Raw genomic sequence first — 16,489 nt, forward strand, 5'->3', positions numbered from 1 at the left:
GTGTATTAATCCCCTTTTTCCAATGCTCTGTAAACACTTACAACATTTTAGTTATGATTCTTACTTCTCATAGAAAGCATTGATGGTCGTGGGTCTGATTGGCAACTGAAAAACATGCCGTTCATCAAGTGGATTGTCCTTGTAGTATCGTGAGCAGGACCTGTCACCAGAGAGACATAGTACAATTTTTTTTTTAAACACAACCAATGAAACTGTAATGAAATCAAGTGAAACCTGCAATAATTTTACAATCACTCAACCCTCTGTGAAAAACATGGAATGTACAGTCAATTCCTGTCCTTACAACCAAAGTCAGCATCATTAATCTTAGTGTGTCAAGAAATAAAATATTTACTGTAGGTTGCGGCATATAAGTTGACTTTGAAGCTTCGAAAAAAAAATCCTTCCAAAAACGGGGGTTGACTTATTATTGCTGCAATCTACGGTACCCCATAGAAACAGAATACAGAAGGAGGCCACCATCCCATCATGTCCTGGTTGGTTCCTTGCCACAGCAATTCAAAACTAATGCCACTGCCTTGCTCGATCTCTCTTCATAACCTTTTAACTTCATCTGTTTCAAAGGGATTTCAAACTGTAATCTATTCACTGGAGTTCAGAAACAGTTACATCACCTAAAGCTTTCTCTTGCAGTTTGAAAGATCATTTTATGATGATTACTGAATCACAATCATCCACCATGGATCCACTCATTTTCAATACGGACTATATGAAATTCCCCTTCTTCCCAACTCAAAATAATTTTAACAACATTCATCCATCACCATTTTGTGTTTAAAATGTCTTTAGAATTTGACTGGAAATATTTGTTTAATTTTCTATTTTTAACATCCTTGTATTAAACTGCCAAAATATGCAGAATTTAGTTTCTTTCTTAATCTAGATTTGTTCTGAAGTCAAATATTCAATTGGTCTCCAAGAATTACTATAACAAATTTCAATTATATAAATTGAAATCAAGGCTGACAGTGTGAAGCATTACATGGATAGCTGTGTCCAGCTTTGAAGTCACACGGACTCAAAACGTTAATTCTGTTTCTCTCTCCACAGATGCTGCCAGACCTGCTGAGTTTTTCCAGCATTTTCTGTTTTTATTTCAGATTTCCAGCATCCGCAGTATTTTGCTTTTATTATAGCTCTATCCAGGTGCTTCTTTTTTGGAATGGAGAAAAGAAATGAAGAGCCATGGCCATAACGCAGGAATGCAGTAAGGTCGAAAAGGAATAAAAGGAAGAATGAGACAAATTGGGCAGTGGTAATTATGTAACATCAAGCTTTGCTTTTAAAAGCCTGTAAATTGTAAGAAAAAAATTAAAAAGAGAGAGAGAGAGAGATGAGTTGAACATTCTTGAGATTATGGGAGAATTGTCATATGAGGAGAGATTAGATCGACTAGGCCTGTATTCACTGGAATTTAAAAGAATGAGAGGGGATCTCATTGAAACGTATAAAATTCTGACAGGGATGGACAGACTGGACGCAGGGATGATATTTCCTCTGACTGTCGGGTATAGAACAAGGGGTCACAGTCTCAGGATACGGGGTAGGCCATTTAGGGCTGAGATGAGGAGAAACTTCTTCATTCAGAGGGTGGTGAACCTGTGGAATTCTCTGCCACAGGAGGCTGTGGAGGCCAAGTCACTGAATATATTTAAGAAAGAAATAGATTTCTAGGCTCTAAAGGCAACAAGGGGTATGAGAAGAGAGTGGGAGTGTGGCATCGAGATAGACGATCAGCCATGATCATATTGAATGGCAGAGCAGGCTCAAAGGGCTGAATGACCTACTCCTGTTCCTATTTTCTATGAAAGAGCAAATTAAGGGTAGGGGCTTATGAATGTTGGAAAAGCACACAGCTCAGCATACCAACTAAAGGACACGATGTTCATTAAAAAAAGCATCAATGCAACACCACCAGCAAATAAAGTGTCTTTGTGTTGTTGTAACCCATGAGGCTATCATTTGTACCAAAATATCTGAATTAGGTAAAGTGCTCACTGTGTCAACGTAAAGAGGTTTTCATGGCTCAAGTTGAGGAAAGCACTGCAACTCACTACCAGCTCGAGCACGTGGTGGAGTTTTTGGAGACGGAGTACCTGCTCTTCTAAATTTACAGTGTAATTCACAAAATAATCCTGCAGAACAAGCAGAAAAAAATTCATGTAAAACTAAATATTAAAAGAGATAGAAACTAAATCTCAAGTATTTTTTCAGATTTATAAAATCCATTCATTGCTCTTACCAAATAATTCAAAGTCGTGAGTTCTTGACCTAGAAGAAAATATTTTTCAATAATGGCTTTCAATTTGTTGTATAGAATTAAACTTGCTTATTTACATTTTTCTGGGGTGTGGAGTGGGGTAGGTGGAATGGAGGGGCCTCTCTATCACCCCAGGCCTCATGACATATATAGTTTACACACCTTTCCTATGGCACATTTTCTCCTTCCTTCTCACCGTCCAAGGCCTAAAGCACTCCTTCCAGGTGAAACCCGTACTTCTTCCAATATAGTATACCCTATTCACTGCTCACAATGTGGTCTCCTCTACATTAGGGAGATCAAATTTAGGCTGGGTGACCGTTTTGCGAAACACCTCCCCTCAGTCTGCAAGTAAGACCCTGAGCTTCCTATCACTTGTCATTTCAATTCTCCACCTTTGACTCGTTCTGACCTTTCTGTCCTTGACCTGCTGAAGTGTTCCAATGAAGCTCAATGCAAGCTCAAGGAACAGCACCTCATCTTTCACTGGGTAATTTACAGGCTTCTGGACTTAACAGAGTTCAATGATTTTCAATTGTAACCTCTGCCCCTATTTTCTTTTGTTGTACTTTGACGGTTTGATTTTTTCTTCCTAGTTTCTCTTTCTTATTTCCCTTTTTTAAACTTTTGGATGGCAGCCAATCATAATCCTGCCATTCACACCTCCTCTAGGCACACCTTTTGTTCCTTTACTTGTCCCATTACCACCCCCTTTTGGCTTTGCACCATGAAACTTTTTGTCTTTTAATCCCTCCTGCCCACCACCCTACTTTCCCCTCTCTCCATTTGGAGAAGTTGCAAGTATTTGTGTTGAAGCAATCTCTAGAAGTACAGCAAAATCGTGACCAAACTCTGCCACTCTATGCAACATGTGTTGCGTGCACAGGGCTTTACAACCAAATGAATCATGTTTAAAATCAAATAACACCACATCAAACATTAGACATGTATTGAAAGAATATCTACCTATAAAATAATTTATGTAATCCCTCCGCAATTTATCTAGTCCTATCTCCAATAGCATTCGGATAGCAGTAAGTCCATTAACAGAGACAGTGGGCATACTGCCATGGTACGATTGCTGAATCAGCTTGCTGAGAGAACTGTTGCTTCCTCGGTGGATCTAAAAAAGTGATCAGAGGTTGTTCAATGTTATAGTAAAACCATTGTAATTGCAGAAAGCCCATAATCTCGCAAAAACAGAACAGAAATAGTCGAAATACAAGACTTAAAGATCATTAAAAATAGAGGCATGAGTAGGTCTTTTGGCCCATCAAGCCTGTTCCACCATTCAATAAGATCATGGCTGATCTGATTGTGACCTTAACTCCACTTTCCTGCCTGCCACCATAACCTTGATACAAGGATACAAAGTAAGTAATTCTCAATATTGTAGTTTGTGGAAGCAGGAAGACAAACAAAGAGAGCATTAGAGAAACTGAAGATCAAAAGGTTTGAATGAGTCTCAGCAATAGTCAGTAATGGGGCTTGAGGTGGGTGATATTGCAAAGATGTAATCTTAGGTTGGAATCAATGTGGGTAAAGGAATTGAGCACAGGATTAAGTAACATGTTGCCACAACATCAAACTTAGTCTGAAAGGGCAGTGGAGTTAGGGGGCATAGGTACGTTTTCCCAACAATAAGCTAAAGGAAAGTTCAACTTAATACCAGAATTGAGTAACAGCAGGAAAGCAAGAGAGGAGGCACAAAGGTTAAATAGGATACATATATATGAAACGTCATCAACATACATATGAAATGTCATCTATGCCACTGGATGTCACTAACTGGAAGAATGTAGGCCTCTAACTGGATCACCCAGGACACATCCTTTATAATGCTAGGTGCCATCTGTACAAATAGTGTGCAGGCAGCACCATTTAATTAAATATGGAAATAATGAGTTTGCTACATACCCATGGTTGAATGTCCTTGCACTTTAGATGTTGAATAACTAGCATCAAGCAATCTACCACATCTTGGTATGAAGAAACAGCTGAAATAAAGGAAAGAAATGATGGAAAATAATGTTTGTCAACCATAAAAAAAAAAATTCCAGGCTGATGAGAGAATGAGGAAAGAAGCAAACTTTTCAGTCCCATTACTGCAGCTCTTCCTAGTAAATCAAAGAACTTTTACAACTGTCCTGTAGCTATCATCTACCTGCTCCCTGACCTGCTGAGTACTTCCAGCATTCTGTTTTTATAATGAGAAAAAGTTGTTCGGCCATCTAACTTACTTCAATCTATGTTCATAATCACAAAACCTTTTCAATTCATTTTTGCATTTCACAAAGTCATAAGCTCCCTACTGAATCGGGAATCTGCCCCTTTCCTTTTTGAGCATTTAAATCCAGTTTTTATTCATCACTTCGTGTGGTGTTGTATGGCATCATCTAAGTTGGAAACTTTTCTACAGTCTCTTTAAACTTATATTCATAGTTCTTGTTCTTGGTAAAAGTGCTACAAGAGACTGGATCTGCATTTGTCCCACTCTGCCACTGAATGGCAAAACTCAAAATCTTAGTGTCACTGTGCTTCCTTACACAGGGGTAACCTGACCCACAGGCATACGTACTTTTCCTCATTCTGGTCCAAAGCTGCTCTGCAAAATCGAGATCTCCACGTTCAGGAGCAAATGACGCATGAATGGTTGATTCAACAGCAGCTGCATCACTTTTTAATTTCTGATATTAAAACAAATAAATTAAATAAAAACAAAGCCTTGGTCCAAAATCCATGACTAGCATCTTAGAAATCCTTAAATAAAATTTACAGTACACTAACCCACCATAGGTAAATCTTGGGTGCTATCTTACTGCAAGGTAGAACACTAATGCTACATTCAGTTGTATAGCACAGAAGGAGGCCATTCAGCATATCGTGCCTGTGCTTTAAAAGAACTACCCAATTACTCCCACACCCCTGCTCTTACAGAGCAGGCATGGCTCTGCAAATTTCTGCTTTTCAATCTTCAGATGTCACTGTTTTGACATGCAAACTGACTAGCAGTAGCAGCAATGTGATACAATAATTATTGGGAAGTTAAAGTTATTTTATTTTGCATGTTCTGAGCACAGCACTCTCTCCAGATTCATTATTCTATTGAATTTTTTTCAGTCTACACTTAAATACATGAATTAAAGAAAATATTTCTTGGCTCATTTACATTCACTATCATGCAACAGAGTACCACAAACAAAACTCAAGATAGATTTACCATTCTCTCCACAAACTGCAGAACATACCCAAAGCTTCTCATTATTCCTCTGTAAAAATTCCCTTACTTTAGTGCAACTTCACTTGTTGATGAAGCTAAAACTCTGTGGACCAGCACTGACTATAAATTGTTGCAATTGCTTTGGGAAAACAAACCATAGCAGGCACATCCTAAGAGAACTGGTTTAGATGACCTCACTAGAGGTAATTTGTGTCATAGCGTGACTGGAATGAAAGGGCTGACAGGGTTTCACAGTGAAGTGCATTGAATTCAATTTTAACAAGATACATTTATATTACACATTCAAGTGCTTACCTATAGAGAACCGTCCTTTATAAAGACAAAGTTACATTTTCCACATCTTTTCCCACCACCAGGTTTCCAGTTATCGTAAAATCTTACCTCAGTCTCCTTGCTCTTCAATTGCTGTTGAGAGGTATTGAGCTGGTTCTTTAGGTCTGTATCAGACATGAAAACACAAGACAAAAGAGCCTGTGCTAGGACAAATAGTGCAATGTAAAAGTCTATTCATAGGAGAAGCAGCTCCCAAAATGTATTCTCATATTATACTGCATGTACAATCTTACAACATTTAGCCAATTATTTTACTCCAATCATATTAACAGATATATTGGACAGGAATCAAATGAGAAACAGGAGGCAATTTCTAACGTGAACAAATCTGTGGGATTTTCCATCCCATCTCCAAGCTTTTGGCGAACGAAAAAAGGGAGAATGTTGCATTTTCCCTCTGAAACTTGATTCAAAATAGTTTCTGCAGGTGGGAATGAAACCTCAGTCACTTGTAAAAAAAAAATGTAAAAATGTTTTATTCTTCAGCATCAACATCTCTCACTTTGATGAGCACAAGAGAAAAGGAAGCTTTGCCTCTGATTAGTTTAGAAATGTTTAAAAGGTTTCAGCATGCCACTTTAAACACAATATTTTTTGAAAAAAAAATAACCTTTCCGGTAGCATACATTGTGGACATGATTACTATCTGGTGAAGAGTAAATTGAGCTCACAGATAACTTGGCAGTCAGACTACTGCCAAGTGGTAATTAATTATACTTGAATATCCAGCCCAAAATAGTCGAAATTTTAAAGATGATGTTGTTCAAATGTGAAATGTGTATACCTTCAATTAACTCCTGCACATCAGTAACTGCAGATTTTTCTTCTAAAACTTCTGGCCACTCTGTTTCGCCTGTTTTCAAACCTTGAGCTAAAACCTGACACACAACACAGCAGAAACTAAGTCATTCATTCATTCAAACCACAACATATGCTTAATATCCTCAAGAACTTTCAGAAGTTTTAAATACATCTTCTGTAGCATTTTTCAAAAACCTCTTCCTACCCCATTATCCCTAAAGTTTCATCCCTTGGTGGTCAGCTGTGGTTCAGTCAGAGAGATGGTGGCGTGGTGGTAATGTCTAGTGATCCAGTAATGTCTGGTAATCCACAGGCCCAAGCTAATGTCCTAAGGACATGGGTTCACAACCCACCATGGTACCTGGTTCAATTTAAATTCAAGTGAAAGCTAGTCTCAATAATGGTGCCATGAAACTATCATCAACTGTTGCGAGAAAAAAAAAACACATGGTTCACTACGTCCTTTAGGGAAAGAAATCTGTCCTTACCTGGTCTGGCCTACATGCAACTCCAGACCCACAGTAGCGTGGTTGACTTTTAATGGTCCTCTGAAATGGCCTAAAAGCCATTCCGTTCAAGGGCAATTAGGGATGGGGAACGAATGCTGGCCTTGTCAGCGATGTTCACATCCCAATAAAGATTAACTAAAAAAAAAGCTGGTAGCACTCTCACTTATTGAGTTTCAGGGTTCAAGTCCCATTACAGGACCTGGGCACAAAAGTCTAGGCCGAGATTCCACGCAGTACTGAGGGAGTGTTGCACTGTCAGAACTGCTGTCTTTCGGGTGAGATGTTAAGGCCATAAGGTGTGGAAGCAGAAGCAGGCCATTCAGCCCATTGAGTCTGCTCCGCCATTCAATGAGATCATGGTTGATCTGATAATCCTCAACTCCAATTTCCTGCCTTTTCCCCATAACTCTTGATTCCCTTACTGATTCACAACATTCTAGGTGTGGTCTAACTAGTGCCTTGTATAGTTTTAGTTAGGCTTCCCTACTTTTATACTCCGAAGCCCCGTCAGCCCTCTCAGGTGAACACAAAAGATCCTACAGTACTCTTTTGAAGAAGAGCAGGGGAATTATCCTTAGTGCCCTGGGAAACATTTATCCCTCAATCAGCACTAGCGATTACAGGGGACCTACGGTGGATGTACAAGGATGGCGCAAGACAGACAAGCATGACGTACTCCTACCAGGAGGTCTGCTGGCATGTAAATTTTTTTCTCTTGAAATTTATCTCCTATATTAAACTTTGACTGAGTTTTCCTTTTAAATCATCTGCAGCATTCTTTAACTGCATTATTTCTTTCGGTATTCAGAGCAAAGACACCATCAGGTATAATTAAGTCAAGCATATGGCACTCTCAGGAGAGATGGTCAGGCTACTGATACACTTTATTTAGTGAACCTGCACCCCCATATTTCAGAATACAGCTGGAGAGTTGCTGTGCTAAAGAACAGATACAACTAAACTACAAACTTTTTTTAAAAAGAGAAAGAAATTGGTGATTGCTGGAGTCCCAATTTTATCAATACAAACTAAGACCAATGCTTTAAATTTTATACATCAAATTAAACAAAAGGAGGTTCAAAACCTCTGACCAACTAATGCCTGTGAGCAGTTTTATCAAAGCTTTTTATATAGTATAAGAAGGGAATGAGTTTTGTGACTAAAGGCACCCAGTTCTCACATTTACCACTATGTAGAAATATTTCCTCTGTGTGCAATGTAAAAGAACATTGCATGTCTCATCATAAAGACAGGGTTTCTGATTTTGTTACACATTATCACACTACTGAAATGTTTATGAAATGCTTGCTTAAAACAAGAAATTATTTAGGCTGCAATCCGTGGGAACATGTCTTTACAATTATGAATTTAAAAATCAACTTGTCAAAGAACATTATGAATGCAAATATCTATTTAAAGTAAATACTTACAAGGAGAAATTCTAGCTCCTTATGTATTTGAATAACAGGACTTCTCATGTTTCCGGGTTCCACTTTGATATTCTAAACAACCACAAAAACAAGGGGAATAAAACTGCTGTAGAAGCACAATGTAAAATAGGCCAATTAAGTCCAATTGATGAATGGGAATTTGGAGGCTATGCCTACACCTGTACACCAAAATAATTAAACCCCTTTTCTGTGCTACAGAATACAGCCCAGACTTGCATCTGATTGTCCAGCGTTTCGAACAAGCTACTGAAGTGAAATCACTGATGAATTATTTCAAGAGTTCTCATTTTTGTGCAAAATATTACAATTACATCGATATGGAAAAATATTAAATTACATCAAAGTATATCAAATATTAACTGGTAAGCTAAGTATAGAACATTTAGAATAGTCTGCCAAGAGGTAGCTCATAGACGCAAAAATATCAGGGTTCTTTAGAAATTAGTTGGATGACGTTGTGATGAGCTTTGCTGAGCCAAAAGGCCCCTCAGCTCTTTTTTTGGGGCCACACCCCCAACCTTGTCAGATTAGTGGAGGCTTGTATGAATACTCATACCTAAAATCCATGCATATTTCATCAACACTTCTCCCAAATGCAATGAAAGCTGTTTTTCAGAAGATATTAATTCAGTTTTATTTTTACAATATTTATGTGCCGCATTTAATTTCTGGGACTTGCAGGGCACAGGAAAAAATAGCCAAACTTGAACAAACATCCACCAAATAGAAATCACAGTAACCCAACGCCTAAACTAAACTTAGATTTGGAAATACATTGGGTAAAATGGGAACGTTTGCAAAGGCTCCTTTATAAAAACATGCATTTTTAAAAAAAAATCAAGCAGGAAACTGGTTTCCAAATATCTGACAATGCCATTGTGTAACTGATTCTTTAAGAATTCAAGAGACAAGTTCAGGAATAACTCTTTCTCCCCCAGCACAGAAGCACTAACCTTTACCCAACACCGTAGAACTCAGCACCGTGGGTATACCTATACCATTTGGATTGCAGCAGTTTAAGAAGGTGCAGCAGTTTAAGGGCAATTAGAGATGAACAACAAATGCTGGCCTAGCCACCGATGCCCAAGTCCCATAAAATAATTTTTAAAAACCATTGTGACTCAGCCAAGAACAAGTTTAGGAACACAGTGCAGATCTCCCACCCTAATAACCAAGCCACTGCTCTGCAGACGTAGGCAGAGAAAAATTAGAGGTCACCATCATGGACAATAATCTCCTAATGGCTGAACAGAATTGCCAGCTACATTGGTGGACACCTTGCACTGAGTCTGGTGTCTGTCTCCGGGCAAGCAATCGCATAGCGCCTGAAGATGTCAAAAAGGAAAAAGCAGACAAAGCTGCCACCCAAAAAACATAAGAGAATACGTTCTTGGGTTGTCACTATATGGGTGATACCTGCCCTAGTTTATATAATGATGTGTGCAGTAAAATAAGCTAATATCAAAAGTTTGTTTTCCTTACCAGCGTAGCAATGGATGCAAGTGGTGGAATTTCAAAGATTTTCTCCACATTGTTCCAAGTGAAATCCACCATAATGTTACTCTGGGACTCCATAATTGTATTCTCCAATACAGTGGCACCAAACAGATCATACTCTGCATAGCCCTTTGTCATTACCTGAATCAAGGCAATAAGCCATTACACTTTAGAAATCAGTACAGTTGTATCCAAATCCTTTCCCCTTTCACCAAATTAAATATATTTCCCAGCCTGATCTTTTAAGACTTCCCACATTGTATATCATACCCTTGCCAAAAGAGCAGAGAGGCCTCCATTATTGATTTGTGCCAGCTGCAATGAGTTACATATTGACCCAGAATGGTCCAAGCTCTATTTTTATCCATTTGTCCTCTTCCCCCTTTTGACCTACAAAAGACATATGTGGTAAGACACCATCAGTGTTTGGAACTGTAGATACACAGATACATGGGAGTACTAGGGAGCTTCAATCATATTTCAGATCATAGGGAAGTCTCCAAGTACTTTTATAATATACAAATTGGTTTCTTGCTTCAAAATACTGAGGACATGATGCTCACAATCCTACAATCTAAAATCTTATTTCAGAAAAATTCAATAGAAGTTACTAAAAATAAAAACTTATATAGTGCCTTTAACCTAACAAAATGTCCAAGCCACATAAAGGTGACACTAGGGCAGATGGCCAGAAGCTTGGTCAAAGAAGTAGGTTTTAAGAAGTATGTTAAAGAATGAAAGAGAGGTTTAGGGAGGGAATTCCAGAGCTTAGGGCCCAGGCAGCTGAAGAAACAGACACCGAAGGTGGAGCAATTAAAATCGTGGTGTTGAAGAAGCCAGAATTAGATGAGCACAAATGTCTTGGAGGGCTGTGGGGCTGGAAGAGATGATGAGATAGGGAGCGGTGAGGCCATGAAGGAATTAGAAAACCAGGAGGAGAATCCTTAAAGCAATTTAAAATAAAAGTAGAAAATGGTAGATCTCAGCACCTGAAAGAGAAAACCCAGGTGAACATTTAATCTCCTATCCTATGTGAGAACTTGGAAATGTGTCACAACAAAGGTGTTGTACCCATAGCCTTAACAGTTTCTTTTCAGGTGTGTACAGACTACTGAAATTTCTAACATTTTCTGCTTTTGAGAGATGCTTCCAACCAGGCGTCACTAGGACTGCCTATTTCAACCTGTGTAACATTGGCAGCATATCTACTGCCAAAACTTTTATTCATGCCATTGTTACTTCTGGACTTAACTATTCCAAACACGCCTGGCTGGCCTTCCACATTCTATCCTCCAGAAACTTGAGATCATTCAAAGCTCTGTTGCTCATGTCCTTACATGCACCAAGTCTCTATCACCGTGCTAGCTAACCTACATTAGCTCCTGGTCAAACAATGCTTTGATTTTAAAATTCTAATCCTCGTTTTCAAATTCCTCTCTGGCATGGCCCCTCCTTATCTCTGTAATTTCTCCAGCCTTACAACTCTCAGAGATAGCTATGTTCATCTAATTTTGTCCACTTGGGCATCCTTGATTTTAATCACTCCACTATTGACAGCCAAGCCTTCAGTTGCCTAGGCTCTGTTAATGTTGAATTTGTGCTGCAATGAAATGCATGCTTTAAATTGGTAATTAAGCACAGCTGTCTCCAGCTGGGGAAGGATTAGGGAATCATTGTAAAAGTATATAAATCGGTTCACTCTTGAGTGTCTGGGAGAATCTGTGACTTTGCTTTGCTGTCTTGGGAAATAAACCTGTTTTAAGGTACAGGCTAGCTTCAAACTCATTCTTACTCAACATACGATTATTGGAATTAACAGGCACTATGCTCTGAAATTCTCTCCCTAAGCTTTTCTGCCTCTCTTTCTTCCTTTAAGACGTTCCTTAAAACCAATCTCTGACTAAGCTTCCTGCCATTTGTCCTAATATTGCCTTATGTGGTTCTCCGTCCAATTTTGTTGTGAAGTGGTTTAGGTCATTTTATTAGGGTAAAGGCAGTATATAAATATAATTTGTTTTACTTCAAAATTTTGCAGATTTAGCAAAGCTATTTGATAACAACTGGTGGGGGAGGAAAGTTTGGGAATACCTACAGCAGAACAAGAATGTCTATTCTTATGGGCAGTTTTCAATCCTTCTATGCTTGTGAAAGAGCTCTTGTCGACAATTGGTCCTAAAAGAATGAGAAATAAAATTTTGAAAATAGTGTTCAAAAGCAAAGCTGTTCTATGCTCTATCTAAGTTTTTAACATTTGGGTTTATATGGAAAGTCACTAGACCTGTAAACCATTGCACATAATCAGATCCTAACTATTGTTGACAAGACAGAGAAAAAAAAAACAAGTACTATTTTGACATCTTACCAGTGCACGTGACTATATGGAAAACTATTGATGTAACCTCCTTCCCAGTTTTCACGGGTTCAGCTCCCAACCAAACAGTACCTTCAGGGTCAGAGGCATCACATCTCACCCACAGCAGGGGAAAGGCAGTAGGTGCACTGCAGTTGACCACCTGGGACATGTGTGGATTATGGGCCAAGGTGTACCAGGAAACCAACTGTCTACAAATAGGAGGAAAATAGATAAGCATTAGAGATTAAAAAAAAGCTCAACATAATTGGCATCAACACTAAGTACATGACTTAAAAGCTAGTCAGGTGAATTCTTGCATAAGTCAAAAAGAAAAGGCTATCAATATCAGAAATGAAAAGCTGTTCCAGTTCTGGCAACTAAGAGTGTGGAGACCTCCCAGGTCAGGAGCAGAGTAAAGATCTCCACTCTTTGTTCCAACATTATGCCTTATCACACTAACAATTTAAGGTGAAATTATGGCTAATATTGCACTGCAGATTGGCTTACATTTGAGAACGGTGTTAAAACTGCTCACTCATACTTTCATCCCAGCAGATAATGCTCCATAAAACTTGCAGTTATGTTACTCCCATTAATCCTTCAATGTGGTTATCACCAACTATCAGTGACATGTAACGTAATCTGTCTTTGGTGTGGCTCTTCTCACCTTTTAGATGTAATTTAACCCCACATACAAAGTAATCAAGTCAAACTGAAGCAATCACCCCTTCTTTAAAACTGTTATAAATTTATAGTATTCTTGTGATTTCTCCCTCAACATACAGTTCTCAGTTTAAGTTACTTAGAAAATATTCCCACAAAAAAAATGAAATTATTTTTATGCAAGTTGTGTAGGAAGCCAGTAGAAGAGAGAGATTATACAGCTAATACTCTAATATAACTCACACACACAGCCTTTGGAGGAACTGAGTTGGGTTTTACTTAAATCTCAAAGTGCACTTTACTTGGGTAGGAAACCTGAGAGATGAACAGCATTTTTGCAAAACTGTTGGCCACTTAAAGAATACAGCTCTTTTAAATCTAAATACATACAGTATATAGACCACTAGCTTGTGCTATTAATTTGATTACCTTGCCTTCATGACAGAGAGGGGCAAAGGCCCCATATTCTCTTCTAACTTGCCAGATGTTAGATCACTGGTTTCGCTATTACAAGAGTCTTCCATGTGGTTCTCATCCACTTTAAGTGGCTGCAAGTAAAAGGAGAACTGCAGTCAGGCAAAGCAATTGAAAATAATACACTGGCAGAATGGCTGCAAAGCTCATCAAGAAGAGTGCTTCTGTTTAAAGCCATGCCTCAAAGACTCAGCATTCCCACAAAAATTCCCAAACTCCTTCTTCAGGTGTGACCCTAAACAGTGATCATCAATGGGGCCATTCAACTGGGTAGAGGCAAAGCCACACCAGTCCTCTTCTCACCAGACGTTCACACGTCAGCAATTTAGTAACAGGCAGAAATTAGCAGCATGAAACCCAGGAAATCCTCTCTAAAATATTGATACTGAGGCTAGTTCCAGCACTGCTTCGCCTAAGATTCTGCCAACTCATCAAACAGGGTTCTTCTGATCTATATCATACATCATGTGGTCAGTTAATAATATGAAAGCAAAAAATTGTCTCTCCTCTCTCAGTTCTTTCATGTTTTGTTTAATATATTCCCTTCCCCTCCTTTAAGAGTGTTTCTAACTATAGATTGTGGATGATTTTTCCCATCTCTTTTTCTTTACTCTGTCTTCTTCCTATCAGCAATCAGCAGCTGTCATATGGGCACAAGCTCCAATGTTATTTCTTTAATTGCTCCCATGCATCGACAAAAAAACAACTTCAAATTCTAGCAAAGCAGCATCCCAAACCAGAAAGGCAATGAGGATGGAGGGTTAGAAATGAAAATGTTACCCTAAATAGCTAGAAAATTTCAACAACTAAAGAACACAGAAATGAGGGATCACTGAGAAATGGTTATTATGTAGATATAGTTCCTTACAACAATTCTTTTTAACTTGCTGGAATAGTGAGAAGCTAAAGACCACAGACATCAAGTCAAACCCCCCTATCAGTCATCCTTACTCCAATCCTGAATGATAACGGGCCTCAAAGTATGCCACAGGAAGCCCATTATCGGCACATCCATGAACTCAAGCCTCAGTAAATTACAGGATTACGTTTTACTTAACTTTACATACTTACTGCTCTTTCTGCTATAAAGATGGGCATATTCTCCTTCCAGAAAGCTTGCAAGGGACTTCTGTTTGCTTCACTTACAATATGCACTTGGATATCATCCTACAAGATAACTCAGAAAAAAGCATAAATTTCAAAAACCAAAATCAAGTCTAACCTATCCACAAACAATTGAAAGCACAGTACTGATATGAGGATAGTATGACAGCGTAGCTCACTGTGCTCTAGTTTGACATGCCAGAACAGCAAAACACAAGATGGGCTTAGGTGATTCCCTGCACAATGAAATCTCAATTTCAATAACATTTTACGAGGCACATCGTGACATAATGGGGTGGAGAAAGAGGAAAAAAAATCAAGAGGAGTGGTCACAGCAGGCAGAGTTTACGTGTATGAACTTGTAAATGGCAGTAAAACCCATCGGTAACTCGGACATGAATAGCACAAAGAGACCTCGAAAGAGGGAGGTTTTAAAAAATAAAACTTATTTTTTTAAAAACTGTGATTGAACAGATTGGAGCAGTGTACAATAAGCATGTGTTGTTACTGGGACAAATCTATTTCTCCAGCAGGTCCTCTGTACTGATCCACTGCTGAAGTGTATTAATCAAGTTCAAGAATATGAGGTTTCTGTCTGCTTACCCCTCCCCGCCCCCCCCCTCCTCCCACCCTCCCTCAGGAGTTACAAACACATTTTAAATGGAAACATTGTCAGGGTTGCAAAATTGCTGAGATTAATGAAACAAAATAATTTTCAGCATTAACCACGCTAACGTACATCTGAATAGGCTTATCCAAGGCAGAATGCTGGAAAATGCTGTAAAAACTCAGTAGGTCTGACAGCATCTTTGGAGAGATGCTGTCAGACCTTCAGAGTTTTTCCAGCATTTTTTGTTTTTGTTTCAGGTTTCCAGCATCCGCAGTATTTTACCTTAACGTTGGACAAGCAATCTAATTGCTCAGAGAGGTTGAAAGAGGCAGTAGTGATGGAACTGGGTGTCATCAGCATTGTTGAAGCTGACCCCATGTCTACAGACGATATCACCAAAGGGCAGCATGCAGATGAGGAACAGTAAGAGGCTGAGACTGGATCCTTAAGGTGATACAGCAGGGATGGGAATTGAAGTCAGTACTGGAGATGCTCTGGCTGTAGATGAAGAGTGAGAGTGGAACCAAGCAAACACAATACTCTGGGGCTGGAAATTGGAAGAGAAGCACTGGAGAAAAAATACTCAAGTTGTTCAAGTAGGTTACCTCATACAGCATAGGCTCCTTTAACATCCCTTTGTTTTCCTGGTCACAGAGTCTGGAAGGAAAACAAATGTATTGAAATACAGAATGAGATCGTGCCAATGTTTACACAGACAGGTGCTACTTTCTTGTTGAGACTGTCTACTCAATATGTTTTCTCTGCTCTAAAACAAAGACATTAGACATGTACTTCTAGAATACAGAACTCAAGAGGAGACTCAACATGGAGACAAGTACCTCTAAACACCATGATAAAATTTCAAACTCAGTTATATACAAATAAAATAAAACAACTTGTATTATAAAAGCAATAAGATATCTGTTAACATTTAAGAATAGAAATAAACTGAAAATCTGAAAGTGAAATAATGGCCAGGATTTCCCCGTTGGTGAGCGGGCGTCAGGGCCCGCTCGCCGACGCGTAAAATGACACGGGATGATGTTGGGCGAAACTCCCGACTTCACCCCGCCCCACTTAAATTTTCAGGTAGGCGGGGGCTCAGCAGAATCGGCTGTGCACCCACCGACCTGTCAATGGCCAATTAAGGCCATTGACAGAGTCATTAAACT

At 39.0% G+C, this 16,489-nt stretch overlaps 2 protein-coding genes across 4 annotated transcripts in view; both read right to left on the reverse strand.

The window, feature by feature from the left end:
- Positions 1-16,489, reverse strand: part of map2k1 (mitogen-activated protein kinase kinase 1) — a 348,516-nt gene that overhangs the window by 263,722 nt on the left and 68,305 nt on the right. The window lies entirely within an intron of this gene.
- Positions 1-16,489, reverse strand: part of zwilch (zwilch kinetochore protein) — a 38,210-nt gene that overhangs the window by 17,589 nt on the left and 4,132 nt on the right. For 2 of the 3 annotated variants that reach the window (XM_078530138.1, XM_078530139.1), the window contains exons 2-16: positions 15,923-15,974; positions 14,675-14,770; positions 13,559-13,677; positions 12,476-12,675; positions 12,206-12,285; positions 10,099-10,254; positions 8,596-8,667; positions 6,640-6,733; positions 5,904-5,959; positions 4,860-4,968; positions 4,199-4,278; positions 3,248-3,404; positions 2,264-2,292; positions 2,020-2,156; positions 65-160 (exon numbers count right to left, since the gene is read on the reverse strand). In XM_078530138.1, the coding sequence (XP_078386264.1) occupies positions 65-160; positions 2,020-2,156; positions 2,264-2,292; positions 3,248-3,404; positions 4,199-4,278; positions 4,860-4,968; positions 5,904-5,959; positions 6,640-6,733; positions 8,596-8,667; positions 10,099-10,254; positions 12,206-12,285; positions 12,476-12,675; positions 13,559-13,677; positions 14,675-14,770; positions 15,923-15,974 (1,533 nt within the window). The remainder of the gene's footprint in view (positions 1-64; positions 161-2,019; positions 2,157-2,263; positions 2,293-3,247; positions 3,405-4,198; positions 4,279-4,859; positions 4,969-5,903; positions 5,960-6,639; positions 6,734-8,595; positions 8,668-10,098; positions 10,255-12,205; positions 12,286-12,475; positions 12,676-13,558; positions 13,678-14,674; positions 14,771-15,922; positions 15,975-16,489) is intronic. The other variant, XM_078530140.1, reaches the window with a different exon arrangement.

The sequence above is a fragment of the Cetorhinus maximus genome, chromosome 26 (assembly GCF_964194155.1).
Source record: "Cetorhinus maximus chromosome 26, sCetMax3.hap1.1, whole genome shotgun sequence".
In the NCBI taxonomy this organism is placed as follows: domain Eukaryota; kingdom Metazoa; phylum Chordata; class Chondrichthyes; order Lamniformes; family Cetorhinidae; genus Cetorhinus; species Cetorhinus maximus.